The following is a 17,810-nucleotide window of genomic DNA, read 5'->3' as shown; positions in this document are numbered from 1 at the left end:
GGCACGAGATCCTCGTGATCCCCCACTTTTATATGAAGTATGACGTGAATGGGATGGAATACTTCAGTTGGTCAATTTTCGGTTCATCTCCTGCCTGCGCATCTTGTGGGATGCATCATTATCAATGACCTTGCATTCCATTGCTATGTCTACCAAAACATGTACCTAACTTTCAGGAAAACTGCAGTTAGTAAGAAGACTTTAGCTGACAGGGAAATTCACTAAAAGAAAACCTTGTTTTTAACAAAACCAGGACACTGTGCAAGATAGATTGCACCTTTATCATCATGGACCCAGGCTATTGAATTAAAATTAAATGGTCGTAGGGAAATATTTAAGCTAGATGCTTGGGAAAACCTAACAAGTGTAGAAGAACGCCATTTGAATTACAGAATTAAAATCTGAACATGACTAATGTTCAGCCTGCCTCTGAAAAGACCAGCATTTGGCTCAAGAGGTGTTAATGACAGAGATTACATATCTTAGTGACTATAATACAGCTAGGTTTATGACTGTAGCATGAGAGAACATGCCAAGTAAGTTCAGCAGATAGACATTGAATTTGGGGAAAGGAAACTGTAAAAATGAGGTGCATTGTCAAATAACTTAAGAGGAGCAAGCCAAAACCACAAGAAACTTACTTGGGGCTGTTAAACAAATACTAAGTTAAAAGTCCAGGTAAAATGTGTGCCACAATTCAAGACCACAAGTAGGCCAAATCTGCCAAATTACTTAAGGAGGAAACTTAAGGCTGTCATTGGGAAAAAAATGGCACTTTAGTAAATGGAAAGCTTGGCCACATGGGAAGAACAGAAAACTCTGTAAAACACATTAGTTCAGATCTTGGCAAGAAGTTCAAAAAGCTAAAACACAAATTGAAAAATGCCTTGTAAAGGATACTATAACTTGTAAAAAGCTCTTCACATCTATCAAAACCAGGAAGCAAGGCAGGGAACTTGTAGAATTGTTTGATGGCTAAAGCATAAATTGGGCACTCAGGTTAAGGTCATAGCAAGAGAAGCTCAGTGAATTCTTTGCACTTGAGGACTCCAGAAGGACCTCACAAAATGGAAAGAGTGAAAAGGTGGCAGATAAGTTTCAGTGTAATATAATAATCTAGGGAAAAATAGCCTAATACTTACCTACAGCTGAATTCAGAACTGGCCATTACAATGCAGGAAAGAAGACTTGGAGCAATCCTTGACAGTTCTTTGAAATCATTGTCTCAATTTATTGTCACAGTGCAGAATAGAGGAAGGGGAAAAAAAAAAAAAAACACAACCAAAAAAGCCCACAAACACCACCACATACACAAAACCCTCTGGACCTGATCAGGAAGAGTATAGAAAACAAGACAGAGGGCATGATTTCACTGAGTAAAACTCCAGTAAACTCATATATTGGGTGCTGTGCGTAGTTCTGGACCTTGATTCTCAAGGAGGATTTAGTATAGTTGGAGAAGCTACAGAAGGCAACAAAAATTATATGAATGCAATAGTTGCCTTGTAAGGAGATATTTAAATGGCTGAAATTATTCTGTTTGAAGAGAAGAAAGCTGAGGCGAATGCAATTAAGGTTTAGAAAACTATGACAGTGGTCGATAAACTTAAATGGAAAATTCTTCACCAAATTATGCAGTAAAAGAATTGAGGGGACATGATGAAAATAAGTGGAGAAACAACTGGAAGAAATAGGACTTTCACATGAAGCCGAGAACCTCTAGAACTTGCTGCCACAGGAGGCTGGGAAGGCAGGTGATATCTTAGTAGGTTCAAATAAATTAGGCAAGTCATGGACAACAGGTTCATAAATTAATTACAAATGAACCAGTCAGGGAAGTACTGTTTCTCATGTCTGATTAGGTGGTTCTGCTTGCTGGGAGGATGCATGGGACATAAGCTGTAGAAATTGACAAAGTTCACATGATTTTACTGAAGTGACTTTCTTTCCACCGCTATTATAGACAGAATACTAGGATAGATGAAGCACTGGTCTGATCCAGTTTGTTCCTGCTCTGTATTATTGTGTTGAAAACAGGTTTATTTTTTATTATTTTCTCTTTATGTCCATAATCCAAAATTTGAAAGCAAAATATTTTGGTAATTCTGAAATCATTTTGAATTGAATGATGTTAGATAAAACCAACATCCTCAAACAAAAAAATAAGTTTTTCCAGTTCATTTCACAAAATATTGTATGTATATTTATTCCATCAAATGAAAAAGCTTTGCAAAGTTAATAATGAAGCAATATGGATATGTGATAATATTAACAAAAAATTACAGAAAAAGTAGAGTAATAATGTTACTGGTTAGAAAACCACTTTGTTTATAATTTTATTAGACATACTATATTAATAGTAATACTATTGAGACAGCCCAAAGTAAGAGTGAACTTCAAACTCCCATGTGAATGGAAAAGTCCATAACTTAGCAAACAGAGTTTAAACTAAGGTTATTTTAAACTTAGCAAAGGAAATTTGGGCCTTTTGGTCTCTTAGTAGCTTATAATTACATCAGATGGCTGCAGTCACGAGAAATTAAATAAATTAAACTGTGGTAAAATACCTTTGAAAGGAACTGAAATCACAGAATCACAGAATATGCATATATATGGCTTCTCACTAATGCACTGAACCATTGCAGTTTTGCATAACTATGAAATCATATCAGAACATTAAATTGTATGCTTCCTATGAAGTAATACTGTAAATTTAGACATTTTTTGAAATCCAGAATCAGGGTTCATTAAAAAACATATGCATACCATAATTTGTATGTACAAAACCTTGCTTTAACACATTAGTTTCCAAAGCATTTATTTACAGTATTGATTTCCTTTCTGCCTACATTTCTAAATTCTAATCCAAACTCTTAACCACAAGGCTTTGGTTTTTTACAAAAAATTCTGCTTTTGACCTGAGAATAATTTTGCCCTCAGACCTATCATTAAATGACTGGAAACACAACTTCCGAAAGCATCTTTCTTTTCTGGTGCAGTATCTATCTTTGAGTTCTTATCTCTTTCTTTTCATCTCTCATCAAATTCAAGCTAAATCTCTGTTTGGTTCTACCTTCTACGAGTCAGTGACTTCCACCTGGAATCTGGTTTTCTCACAAATATCGGGATGCTTACTTCTGCTCCCTGAACTGGTGTTCACTACCTTTTTCTGCTTCAAGTCTTCCCTTACAGTTAATCACTGCATAGTTGTCTACAAAGAAATCAAACACCAAATGGTACTTGGGGCTTTATATCTGAAGTATTCACAGGAAATTAAATCCTATAATGCCTCACATACATACAAGTATGTCAAAAGATACATTCATAAACAGCTTATGGATATTTGCAGTAGACTTTTTCCCTTCATAGTGGATTTGCATGAGTTATTTATGTTCAGAATTGAACATCTTGAATCTCTTTTATAGAAATAGATTTTGAAGTATTGGAATTTATTTTTTTTATTTCTAATCAGTTTCCAAGGAGGACTAATGAAAAATAGTCCATTCTGTAGGAAAAGGAAATAAAAATCCTAACTTCTGCAATGCACTTCTAGATTTTGTTTCAAGAAACGGAGTTGAGCTGACACATTATTTGGAAAAGTAGTAGATTTTCACGATTTTTATTAATTTGCTAAAATGCATTGCCTCATAATTATTTCAAGCTATAGACTGGGACTTTGAAAATTATGTAATTTGATATATAGAAAATTGGAATGTCTTAGGCAAATTGACTTTGCTTCCAAAGACAGATGTCAGTATGGACCCGCAGATTTGTATAATATTCCTTGAGCAAAGGGTTGTGCCTTTCTAAGTCAGTTGCTAGAGTCCAGATTTCAGAACAATTCCCTGCCAGCAGAATCAGTGGACTGTACCATGCCAGGTGAGCTCTCTTAGGGGACAGTCATCCCCTTCCTAGTAAAAACAAGATTTACTACACTATGACATTCAGAGAACAAGAAATAGTAATTTATTGTGCTCTAGTAAATGTAGTGGATCTTGTTTTGCATTTTTTGAACTAAGGATCCTTAACCTGAAAGGAGTTAAGTAACTAGAAGTCTTAATATTCTTTCAGGTTTTCTTTTACTTTGAATTTTAAATTGTCTTGCTAGCCTAAGAAAATAAATGACAACTTATATGCACCATAACAATAATTTAGTAAAAATAAAGGCAGAAAAATCACCATTATGTTCTCCTGTCAAAAGTCTGTATAGTCCTTTCATTTACAGCTCCATGGAAAATAATATTTGTATTTAAATTACACTTGCTTAAAGCATATGTTTAAGAGATATATCTAGTCTTTATTTAAAAACATAAGGAGGCGGAAGATCAACTACTTTTGCCAGTTTTACAGCGGCTGACTCTCAGTAGTAAAGTTGGACCTTATCTCTAACTGGATATATCTGAATTTGGGAATCCAGGTAGTCATTTTTGTCCTGACTTTCTCTGGGAGTTAAAATACTCCTTAATATATAATACTGCTTGTGAAAATAGCTGTGCACTGCCATTATCTCTCTCTCTCAATTTTCTTGGTGATAAACTAAACCTAAGAACAGTCATAGAGTCATCAAGAGTTATGGAACTTCTTATAGCAAAGAACTCGCACTGATTATTGCTTTAATAGCTAGAAAGAGACCTGTACTCCATGAATTTGTCTAATAATTTTTAAGCCATATATTTCATTTATATTTTTGGCAGTATAATGTAAAAATGAGATCTATGATGTAATAATGTTTTGCAAAAAAAAATTAATCCTAAAAGTTCTGTTAAGTGTTATTTTCCTTAGCTTACTATAAGGCATTTTATCTAGTACCTAAATCATTTTATATTCTCAGTCTTTTGGCATCCTTTATAATAAACAGATTCTAAAACTTGGCACAATGCTTCAGTACCATAAAAAGAGGAATAATCAACTGTCTAAGTGCAAGTCATAGTTCACCTCGCTGAAGACGTAAGGATAACATTAGCAATTTTTTCAACAGCATTGCAATGGGAGTTCATAGTGATACCTTGTCCATTATAACTTTCAAATATTTTCCAAGGACATTGCCTATCAACAACACAAACTTAATGGATTCCTTGTTAGATCAAAATGGGAAAAGTGTATGTTTCACACTAAAAAACACACTCAGGAAAAAAAAGCCTATTAAAAGGGAGCCCTCCTGCTTTACTCTGAGGAGATCAGATATAAGAAAAAAAAAGTTTATAAAAATTCTGTACAAATAATTACAATTGTATAATTTATATTTTGTTAAATCATTTCAAATTTTTATAAGGGAGCTTATTGAAGCTGTTAGTGTTTTAAAAGATGAGATGGGAAAGGGAGTACTGTTATACTGTAAAGTGTGAGCACTGGGCATCATTTACAAATTCAATGATGGTTTTGTTGTTGCTGTTTTTTAAGAAGTATGAGCATGATTTGGGATGAGGAACTAGCAGGGAATAGTGGAAGGAATTAAGAACATCATAAGCCAAAACTGCACCTGAAATTTTCATAACCTAAAACCACTGGCAAATCCTGAAGAAGTTTATTCCACTTTGATTTCACTAGGAAATGCAAGTCAAACTACATTTGGGCTTCAGGCCTCGATTGCTAATCAAGATCAGAGTGTATATTTCTGTTCTGTAACATAATCTACAAGTTTTTCTTTACCATGAAGTTGCCAGGTTAGGAATATTGTATGACTGTATAGTGGTGGTAACAGGGCTTTCCTTTTGCTCACAACACTGCTCCTTTCGCCCCAAAATGGGATTGAGCAGAGGCAAGGAAAGAGAAAAATGAAATGGAGAAATTGGCCTCATGATCAGTGAGGTATTGCGAAATACCTCCTGTTAGCAAACATTTGATTCTAATGGCAAATAAATTGAAGTTACCCACATTTATCTGCTGCATTCAGTCTATTACCTTGAGTTATTTGTCACCATTTAAACTTGCTATTTATTCTCTGTATCTGCCAAGCAAATACTGTAAATTTCTAAGGGATCAAGCCCATGCTGCTATCACTGACTGCAGGGGTTGTAGTGATTATTTATTTGTTTTACTCAAACAGGTTATTTGTAAAGTTTTGGAAGGATTACTGTAAGATAATGACTTTGTCTTTGAAGCTTAAAAATTATGCATTTTAAAATGCCAGATCAAAATAACATTTCAGATTTAGTAAAGGTTAAAAAGACCCATTGAAACTAAGGTACAAAATGAAGTATAAATGACCAATTGTGACACATCTGTATATCAACAACTTGTGCTTTGAAAAACCTAAAATAACCTTTGTCAATAATATTTTTGGAATTTTCAGGTTTCTTCATTATTTAAAGGCTATTTTCCTTTGACAGGATCTGATGACTTCTAGGTGAGAAAAAGTTAAAGGATATCTTAGTAGGTTGGGAACTGGGCACCTGAGGTGCCCAAGAAAGTGTTCTTCCACTACTGTGCTGGAGAAGAGAGAGAATATTTCTAGGGCTGTGAGTCCCTGAAACTGTTGCTCTAATTTTGGAAATGGCTGGTTAGGGGTCATATTTAAGATTCAATCTCCCATTATGAAAAGGAAGACAAAACTGAAATAGCATTGGTGGTTAGGTGAGCTTGTCTTCAGGGAATCGGGTTAGGTGAGGATTTTCTGTGAAGCCAGCTATTCCCCAATGCCAAGCTGTCAAGTCAGTCTCTAGTAGGATCTAAGACAGGCAGGACTTAGGCAGGACTTAGTCACAGCTGTGTTGCAACTTCAGTTTGCCATCTAATGTCCTTGTTCTTTTAGCCTATGAATTACAGCATGTGGTGGCAATGTGGTAGCTCACTTAGTTAGGGATAAAGTTACTTGTGACGTTTTACAGTTGTGTGTCTGTTCACTGAAACAATTTTCTTGCCTAAGAACAGTGCAGACCAGCACTTTTCTGGTAACAGTGTACTCTTTTCTTTGCAAGTTTAATGATGAACTTTTAACCTCAGTGGATCGAAGTATACTGGAAAGTGATAAATGTGATTTCTTTCCTGCAAACTGTCTGGTTTTTATGTTACTGTAAAAACTAATTACTCTGAGCTGGTTTGTAAGATTTTACAAGAACAATACATTCCATAGGAGAAAATAAAAAAGTTTTACATTAAGTTTGCAACTTGATATGACTGTGGTGGCATATTGAGCCAAAGCTGTGAACATTTGTCTGAGCTTTGAAATTATCCTTAGTTACTTTGATTTTGATAATTTTTTGAAGAATAAGTAGGTAAAATTTTGATCTATTAATTGATAGATTTTAAATTTATTCTGCTAATGAGCAAAGCTGTAAAAACAGAAGTAGCAGAGAGATACAAGTGAATACAAATTAAGAAGACTAGACAAGTTACTGGAACAGAAAGAAAACCAGGAAGTTTGGACTGTGAATTGAGATTTTTTTTTTTTATAAACAAAACAAAGATTACTTATGTTTGCCAACAACAAATGTAATTAATATAACAAAAGACAGCTTCTAGAACCTAGGATTTCTAGAACCTACAGGATTTTTGGCAATCTGTAGAGCTATCCCCATCTTCCTGTGGGATGTACAATTCAATTAGTTCATGTAATGCTCACTAATAAATCATCCTATAGACACCCAGTTGGAGAACGCATAGGAAAATAAGTGGTTTTCTCATAATTCCCCATGGGTATCTGAATTTACATTCTGTCAAAGCAACTGCAGTACCTGCAGGAAATCTGAGTGCCCTTGGATATCCTTAAAGAATTAAATCTTCTAAAGTTACAGCAGTGTGAGAATAAATTTAAAATACTGGCCTTAGTTAGGCTATTTGGGTGGCAGCAGCAAAATAATACTCCTTTGGGATACAGGCAAAAACTAGGTTTCTGTGCTCAAGGGTAAAAACGTAGTTTTGCACTGGCAATTGCACTAACTAAACTCTCCTGTAATTATGGAGAAACATTAATTTGCTGCTACTTGGCATGGTTTTAATTTGATGACTTTCACAACAGCTTTATCAGGGGAATTGTTATTATGTGAACACAAACATTTCTACATGTTTCTCTTTGTAATATTATGCATTAATTGATAATAAGAATGCATTTATTAGGAAATACTTGATGAAAGGCCTCTGTGTGTTGATTAATATAAGTAATTTTTTATTCTGTCCAGAACTGTCTTAATGTGGCTTTTTTTCACTGCAATAGGCCCCACTATAAAAACATAGAAGGAATAATTGGATAAAATATGGCTCAAAAACAGGCTTTAAAATTTTAATAAAGGAATCATGAGTGGGAAGCACATACTTACAGCTGTAAGACTGCTTATATAAAAAATACATGCATTTCTCCAAGATTAATTAGGGGAAAAAGCATAGTTTCAAGACTGAGTATGAGTTGTAACCAAAGGTTCTCTATAGAAACAAAAAGTGCCCTAAATTACAGACTTCCGCTTGTCAGAAAATAAAAAAAGTCCATCACTCTTTTTCTAATATCCGGATTCAGTCTCTTGCACTTGCTGTTGATATGAATTAATAAGTAATGTGTTTTAAAGCTGTGTAGTCAATGTGTTGTTATTTTTCTCCTCAGGAATGTGAGTCTGCTCCCTGCATTAACGGAGGTTCTTGTCAAGATGCAGTCAATGCATTTGTTTGTACTTGCCTGAGTGGGTACACTGGCAGGTTTTGTGAAGTTGATGTTGATGCTTGCAGTGAGGCTACACCGAACTCACTTCTTTGTTACAATGGAGGTGTATGTGTTGATGGACCAGGAAGAACTTTTCATTGCAGGTTAGTATGAATACTGTCATATAACTGCTTTACTTAATACACATTGATTTGCTAAGATTTCAGGGTGGTGTTGTTACTATGTGTTGTATGCGAACCCGATTGGATTTGATGCTCAATCTAGTGCTCAAACATTTTGTTATCTTAAACCATTCACTGTTTAACATCAGGTCCTTTATGTGGAAACATATCTCCTGGTGCTTTTCAGAATTCTATGTGGATACTCTTAACACAAACTGACCCTACAAAATTTAAAATCATGATGTTTACAGATATGTATGTAATCCTGTGTATTGTACTCAGAGATAAAATTGATTTGCACTCAAATTTAGATGATAGGTAATTTGTATAGTATGCGTGCACAGACATATATCCAAAGAAATTTCCTATGATCAATCATAATGATTCTCTGGCTGTTTAAGGCTTCTGACAAAATACATGTTGTCTCATACCTTATATACTTTTAATATAGTGAAACTGCTTTAAAATTAAGCTACTCCATAGATTGCATACATTATTCCCTACTACAACTAATAATACATCAACTCACAAATATTATCTAAGTCCCTATTCAGTTGCTACATTTGTAGAAATATTAAATACTAAGAAAATATTTTATAAACATACTTAATTATGAAGTATAAATATCTTCCCCTATACAATCATGTGTCCAGTATGTTGATACTGATTAATGGCCAAAATTGAAGCTTAAGGTTAGTAGTTTTATTTAAAAACAAAACAACAACAAAATAAAAACAACCAACCAAACAAACAAAAACCCCAACACCTGCTAATGTTAACTAAGAATAATCATTCTTAGTTGTGTGTAACAATTTGATAGCTTTATAATGCACTATAAGAAAGGAAACCAATTTAATTTCTTATGAAATTAAGAAGGTTAAGAAATAAAAGTATTACTGCCAATATCTGCCGCTAACCTGCCTCATGGATCTTTAACCCCTCCTTCCACTGAGATGGCAGACCCAAGGACCTTGCCAGCACACCATCCCTCAAACATCAGTGTATTATATTTCTCCTCTCTTCTATTTTGGAATTTATTCCAAACGTTGTGATGGCAACTACGTTGCACTTGCTTCTGAGCCCATTATTGGCCTTCGGGAGGAGCTGTTCATGAAATCAGTGTCAGGAAAATTACAAACAGTTAAAATCAGGATTTTTAGCATTGCCAAAATCATGAAGGATTTCATGAGTGATGCAAGACTACAGTAAGGTCAGTTGATGTGAGATAAGGTTGTGATCTTGCAAAAAGAAGTCCTGTACTTGATATAAATTTCTTCCTCTGAGGGATCTGGGGAAAGGACTTTTTTTTAGCTGATTGCCTCTTCCACGTTGATATACTTCAGAAGACAGATGTAATTCTCTGCCTTGCCCTTCGGCAGCTGCTACAATTCCAAGTAATGTGTACAAGGTGGAAATAAGAAACATAAAAAGATCATTACGTTGGGTTTGCTCCTTTACTGTGAACATTAAGATGTAAACACTCCTTTTCTCCTATTCCTTCCACTTGCTTTAAGCAGTCTGAACAAAACTCATGTACTCATGACTGGAGAATAGGACTGATACGGAGGACAGAAAAGCAGAATAATTGAAAAATAAGGAAGGGAGAAATAGCTCCTACTCTAGCAAAATGCCATAAACATCCAAATGAATGAGGAGTCTTAATGCCTGTTACACACTCGCTGCGGAATGGGCAGGAGGGAAGACAAAAATCCAGTATCCTTTAGAGTCTCCTTGTTTTGAGCATCTGGCCTGAGATGTTTGTATTATTGCGGCTGGTAAAACTGAAAAGAGCAAGTAATGCACAGTGTCCAGTATGTGTGTCACACTGCCTTAAATGTGGGCAGCACTACCAGCTTTAGTTATGATGTTTATGATATTTTACCCAGTAGTACAGTCAATGATTCAACTTTTCTTGGATTACGTGGGAATCAATTACATGAACAACCCTACAGACTTCTTCCTGAAATGAATATGAAAAACACCCTTTGGGTTAGCCCTTGAATTGTGTGTTATCTGAAATATGTGTATGTTATCTTCAAGCCCTTGGTTTAAAATTAAAACACCTCATTGGAAAGGAGAGGGGTGTTGGGAGTTGTAATTCAGTTCTATCCTGGGCAGACTGCCACTGAATTAGGGCTTCAGGAAACAGATTATCATCTGAAGGGATGCCCACCTACCTTGCTTTGTATTTTAGTCTTCTTAATTAAAGGAACTGGTTGCCACAACAATAAACACTATATAAATTAGCAAATTAATAATAAAGCTGTCATTGGGCTCAAGGGGGCTTTCAGAAGACAGTTCAATCCAACCTACATATGGTTGATATAATGAGTATTTAATAAGAATTGCGAAGCTTTTTCATAGTATTTTCCAAGCATCTAAAGGAAAAGAAGTTGTTCCATACAAATTACTCAGATTTTTTTCATTATATTCAATATACAGTTGGTTCTTCCTCACTTTTGCATCTTTCGGTCCCAAACCATTTGGTTATGCTTGGCTTTGGATTTAAAAAAGTAAAAATAACATAACTTTAAAATTTCCTCCCTTCCCACTCATGCTGGCGTTGAGCCTTTTATAAATGTGCATGTCAGGTACTTCTTGCTGACTAGGTTCAGAGGTCATACTGTCTTGAAAAGGATTATCTGTGAAGTGCTTTCAGATTAAACAGGTGAAAATAATGTCAACAATCTTATGATGGGCCTTGGCTTAGATTAAGTTGTTGAATATTATAGCTTCATTGTGCTTTTTCAGCACTTTATAGCATATTTGGGTTTTGTAATGTTTTTGTTAGGGAAAACAGAGGTAATTTTTTATGTCATTCTGTCTTTCAACATCTACTTTAAGTAATCTTTTAGCAGAATTTAAATGTAGTTAGTGGTATAAGATAACTTTGGCCTTAGAAATGTGTAGAGTCACAAGTAAGTTGGGTCCTATCCTTTGATTCATAAAGGGAGACTGGTGCTTTATAAATCTGCTTTTTGGATTATATTTGACTATGTTATTGGATTCAGAACTGAAGCTTTTTTGGCAGCACCTTTCAGAGATTAGTTTATACTCACAAGACCATTCTATGGGCTTGATTTTTGTATTCCGAGGGCAGGTAAGGGTCAATATATGATCAACAGAGAATACCTGATCGACAAAATGTCATTTTTTTTCTTCCAGCTTGTGAAATTTTAGTAAGAAATAATTCTAAAATAGGAGTATGTTGTTCTACATTTCTTCCAAATAAGGTGCAATTATTTTAAAATGTTTATTATGATATCTACCACTTATTCTTATTTGTAACTGTGAACTGATTGTAATGAATGCAATGGCAAGCAGTGAAAGGCTGGATACCACTGTTTATACTCCCACATGTATATGAGAAAAGGTTGGAGGACCTTTGACTCACAGTTAAGCAAGCATTTACTAGCACTTGTAAAACAATATAGCCTAATAATTAGTTGAATGCTAAGTTAAAGGGGCAAATAATATTGTCAAAAGCAGTCATAGTAGCATGTATTTAACAGCTTGTCTCCTTGGAAAATCCTGTTGAGATGGTTAAAATATACCACTTTTGGACATCTTCAAGTGGTAGAACTTATGCTGGAAGAAAATATGAAATCAAAATATGAAATCTGTATAATTTAGCCCGAGTTCTGACATTCATAAGGATAAGGGACTAGGATTATGATGGAATGTATCATATTAAATTGAATTCAAGTATCAGTGATAAGACATCCACAAAACCTGTAAGCAGTGTAAATATTTTTCTGCCTTGAGATTCTTCACGTGCCATTTGGCACTCAGAAAACCCTTTTGTTTTCTTCCTGTAACTATTCTTGTCTTTTCTTTCTCTCAGTAAAATCAAATTGCTCTCAAAAACATCTGCATTACATTCTTTTATATATTTTCTATATTTAATGCTTTTCATTCCACAGTTGGAGCACATATAGAACATGTAATTAAAAACGTAAAGCTGCCTTACAATCTTATTTTTGTGCTGTTTAGGAAGAGCTGGTAAAACTAAACTAAGATAAATACATTCATACTCATATTCTGATGATAAGGAAGCAAAGTTTAGATTTTAAAATATCTTGTTTCCAGTTCCCTTCTATTCTAATTTGCTTGACCTCTTGATTTGTGTGTGCAAGGCGTTCTCACTGGAACATCAGGCCTTGTAACTAGCTAGGGCCTCTGCAGGGATACAGGAAAGGGATTACAACAGTTCAAGAGTGGAAATGTTGTATGAGCAGAAAACTGAAGTCTGAAAAATATATTACTCTGTTGCTCTGCATGCAGACTGCACATAAGAAACAACAAAGTAGAATGATTTGTCTTTGAGCATGTGTAAGGTAAAGAATAGACTGCTAATATGGAGCAGATAGTTCTGGGGGTAGCCTAGGGGTGCAGAGTCTTGTAGGGCAACCCAAGGAACTGTGTCCAAAAAAGTTGCCATTTAATTCTGTCATGATACAGAGAAAGCATTGATCTGTATTATTTCAAAGGGTTTGAAAAGGTTATGATAACTGACAATCATATTTAAAGTGAAAGCTATTGCAGATTGCACATCAAACAAAATAGTTTGTTCTTGAAGAAATACTACTTAACATGAGTGTAGCCACGTTTTGAAGTAATTAGGCTTTGCATGTCTCTATAAGAAATTGTCCTTAGCAAATTGTAATAATCCAGTCTGAAGCTGACAAATGCATCAATTGCTGTGATGATGGAGTCCACCTTGAAAAAGATGGAAGTTTGGCCAGCATCAATGATAGAAAACATAGTGAATGCTTCCAACTGTTACTGCCTACAGTATCTATTACATTATCATTTTCGCTATGATTTCCTGCTCAACTAGACGACAAAACAAAGTGCAATGCCATGATATATAAGAAACTGTCTTTTAAACAGAAATGTCATTTATCATCCTCATTCAAAAACAGCTCCTGCAAAGCAAAAAAAAAAGGTGGGTTGTAATCACAGGGAACTCCTTTCTAAAGGAAACAGAAGGCTCAATATACAGGCCTGACCCACTTCTGAGGGTAGTGCTGCCTTGCTGGGGCCAATGTTAAAGGTGTAAAAAAACTTACTGCCTTGGTTAAAGCCTCAAATCATTTAGGGACATGGTTTAGTGCTGAGTTGTGGTTGGACTCAATGATCCTGAGGGTCTCTTCCAACAGAAATCATTCTATGATGCTGCTATGAAAAATACTAACTGTAACACTATCAAAAGAAATAGTATAATAAAAATGCATGTCATATCCTGTATTTTTCTTATTTCTGGATATATAGTAAAATTCCTTACTTCCACTTATGACAAGCTTATATGAAAAAAAGAACAAGTAAATCATAGTCTTTATCTACATGTTAATATAAAGTAAATGATGAATTCAAAAAAAAAAAAACTGCGTATGCTGTTACTCTTAAAATATCTCTAGACTTTCAACTATTATAAAAAAAGAACTGTAATCATAAAATTGTTAATATTTTTTTAAAAGGTAATTCCCCAAGTGAGTTATAGTTCTGAATTATTTTAGAAATATTTTTTAGAAATCTTGATGAGAAGCAGCTTTGGTGCTCATAGCTTGCATATTGATTCATATATGCCTTATTGCTCCCTTGCTTATTCAGATTCGATTCTATTGATACATTGCTCTTTTTGTATGATATTACATGAAAGGTAAATAATATAGCTGTAAAAATGCAACACATCCATTTTAGAGAGGTTTTTCCTGTACTAGCAAACTCACTAGGAGGCAGAGATCACAGGATTTAGAATGAGTATTCAAAACAAATAAGATGTCTAAAGATACTTAATTTGTGCAATATGCCTGATGGAGTAGCTGTTATATCTGTGTCCCCTAGTGCTTCTGGGCAAAAGTAAAGAAAAATTATCATTCTGTTGATCAAGTGGATATTTATATTGATATTAAAACATTATATATATTTTGCCAATTACATAGCAAAATAGAAATAGGAAAAATTGAAAATGGTAAGAAACTGTAAAAGTGGAGCATGAAGAAAGGCAAGGCATTAAGAAAGATATCCCAAACAAGGCTCCTGGTTTTTTTCTTTTTTTAATAAATACCTGTTCTGTCTTGTTGCATTTTACTAGTGATATTTACAATGCTAGTACTGCATTAAATTAAAATTACCCACTCTCCTTACCATTATGAAGTTCTAAAATTCAACAGTGAAGTGCAATCTGTTAGAGAATTAGCATTGTCTACAAAAACACAGACAACAGTGTCTGGAAATGAGGCTGTGGCAGTTGCACATCCCCCTGAGGTCCGCAGCCTTCAACAGGGCAGTTGATTGCTCTTTAGCACCTTTTGTGCCCCACTGCACCTGTCCCCATGTAGACATCTAGGGTGATACTAAGGTGCTGTCAGTCACATTGTCACCTTCTTCCAGGCAAGGTGACTTCACCTCCACCAGCTGGGGGGCTGGAGGAGTGGGACCCTTAGTTGATTGACAGGGTCTTCAACAAAGGAGGCACCCAGAGAAGCGGAGAAGCTTCTAGACCATGTTGTAATGCCCACAGCCAGATCTGACCAGGCTATAAAACGGGGTCCCTGCCAAAGACCCCTTTGAGTGGTCTTCTTGGAGCAGCGGGTCTGTGAACTGGAGCCTTCCCCTTAAACTGGGATGCCATCTAAGGATACTTCCCGGGACAGAGAGTGCCTCAACTCCTCGTTTGGGTGAGTGGTTATTTACTGGATATATCCTTGAATGAGTCTTTGCCTAACCCAGGCAAGTGTGAGCCCTTGCCTAACTCAGGCAAGTGATTATTTCTTGGACTTGTTGTCCATCTAAAATTGACTTTGGGGGTGCCTCCATGACAGAGGCACTGAAAACTAGTGGGGAAAAAAACACGCCCAAAAGCAAAACATAAATCTAGTACAAATCACCCAGTTGCCCAACCTTGGAGTAAAACTACTTTAAAGCTTGTATCTGAATGTCTATTCACAATTGTTATATTCTGGATTTTTTTAAACAAACCTTTTAAAAATTAATTGCCTGAAAAGACACAGGATGTCTCTACCCTGCATATATATTTGTTTTGGTTTTTGTTTTAGTTTTTCTAGCTAAGTTGTTTCTGACTTCATGAAACAGAAACCAAGCAAGAATACCTACTGGGAATTCCATTCACATCCCCATTATACAAGATGCAGTGGCCGAACCGTTGGGAATGTACCTGTAACAGAATATCTAAGGTTTTTCTGGACACATACACATAGAATATTTAATTCAATGTTATCCAAAACATACATGCCAAAAAAAAAATCCAACACCTGAAAAAAAGTGCTTTAAGATGTAATGTGCTTCTTATTTCTGCAGAATTCCACATGGAATACTAAAGCATGCTACACAAGTGATTTAAATACATCATCTTTGATATTTCTGCTGCAACTGTCTTCAAAACTGTGATATTTTAAAATTTTTAAATTATATATTCTGAATGTATGTGTACAAATGGCACACATAATGCTAACAGTGAGTTTGCATTTTCATAGTGATTCTTGACAAAACCAGCAATAAGTCTATTATAAAAGTTACAACATCATTTTTAAAAGACTTCTCAATGATGTTGTATTAACAAGTCATATAATGTGATAGTTGAAAATGTTTATTATTATTTTTTAAAATCCTTTATTTACTCTTTTGTAGAGTTCCGATCTACTGACATTTTGCAAACATAAGAAATGTTACTACCTTGTATTTTGAGTGACAGTCCACAAGTTAAAAAAAGGGCTGTACTTCATAAGAAAATACTAGTTCAGGCAGGAAGACACAGTTTACTAGAATCCTTGAGGATCTTTTTGAATGGTTAAATGAATGTGTTTAGTTTTTACAATGCAAAATAGTTGCAAGAAGTACAAAAAAAATCAAGGGAAATATTTTTTCTTATTTTAAAACAAATATAGAAGTATTAGTGTTCCAACTTGACTGTACAAGAAAGGATATTTCTAAACTGCATTCACTTGACCATAAACTTTGGTCACATAAAGAATTTCAAGGACAGTATCTTTCAAGTCATTGTATGAAACAACAGAATTTACATCGGTTTGGTTAGTTTGTTTGTTTTATTTTTAAAGGGCATTTATTGGAAAAAATTACAATCTAGATTATGGTTATTTGGTTTTGTTGGGGGGGAAAAGAGGGTGGGGGAAGAGACTTCACCGTCTCTCTTTTTTATTTTTTTTTTTTTTTTTTTAAGAACAAGCTGTTTTGCATTGTCATTCTTCAGATGTATGGATTGCTACTTTTCAGAGAGGGGCAAGGGAAAGAAAAAGAAATAAGGAAAGGGAAAGGAGGGCATTATTCAGATAAATGGATCATTTTTGAAGCCCAGAATAACAATAATTTTTTTTTCATCTAAGTTTAACATTGAAAATGGACATTTCAGAATCGGTCTCCAGCAGAGCTGTACAATTTTTGACAAGTGCATGTGTGTGCCAGTATGCATGAATGTGATTACTAACATAGAGTTTGACTCTGTATTTATAAATATGCATAAATAAGTCCATCTGACAGAGTAATAGTACCAGGGAATACTTTTTAACATAAAAACCTTCTGTAATTTCAACTACTATTTATATTTACTCATCTTTAAAAATATGTATAAGGTATTGTGGCTATGCCCAAATGCGACATACTATGTAATTTTATGACAGAGCATCTGTTCCTTTTAATCACCTGCCCAGCCTTAAATGGTGACAAGTGTTGTGAATCATGTATATTCATGCAACTGGAATTAAATATTCCTTCTGGCTTTACCTGAGATGTTTCATTTTCTGAAGGTTTCATGTTGAAACTCTCAATTTCAGTTCTGTAGGACTGGACTAGGTAGCGGTGTTCATCAAGTTTCCATTCATCTGCACTGGACAATCAGTGCTTTTCCCTAGGAACTAATCACAATGGGGTAATTTTTCCCTTCAGAAGCTCCTAAAGGATAGCACCAAGTAATGGCTGGCATGGACCCATAACGAGATGTTTTTTTTTTTTCTCCAACTATGTACACTTGAATTACCTCATATAGAAGTAACTTTATCTTAGGAAGCACTAATGCTAGA

The 17,810-nt window shown here is 34.9% G+C and overlaps 1 protein-coding gene across 1 annotated transcript in view; it reads left to right on the top strand.

Annotated features, from left to right (window-relative positions):
* Positions 1-17,810, top strand: part of EYS (eyes shut homolog) — an 826,250-nt gene that overhangs the window by 367,174 nt on the left and 441,266 nt on the right. The window contains exon 28 of the mRNA XM_065631328.1: positions 8,534-8,733. Coding sequence (XP_065487400.1) covers positions 8,534-8,733 — 200 coding nt within the window. The remainder of the gene's footprint in view (positions 1-8,533; positions 8,734-17,810) is intronic.

Source organism: Caloenas nicobarica, chromosome 3 (genome assembly GCF_036013445.1).
Source record: "Caloenas nicobarica isolate bCalNic1 chromosome 3, bCalNic1.hap1, whole genome shotgun sequence".
NCBI lineage: Eukaryota > Metazoa > Chordata > Aves > Columbiformes > Columbidae > Caloenas > Caloenas nicobarica.
Note: the sequence above shows the minus strand (reverse complement) of the source record. Positions and strands in the feature narration are given on the sequence as shown.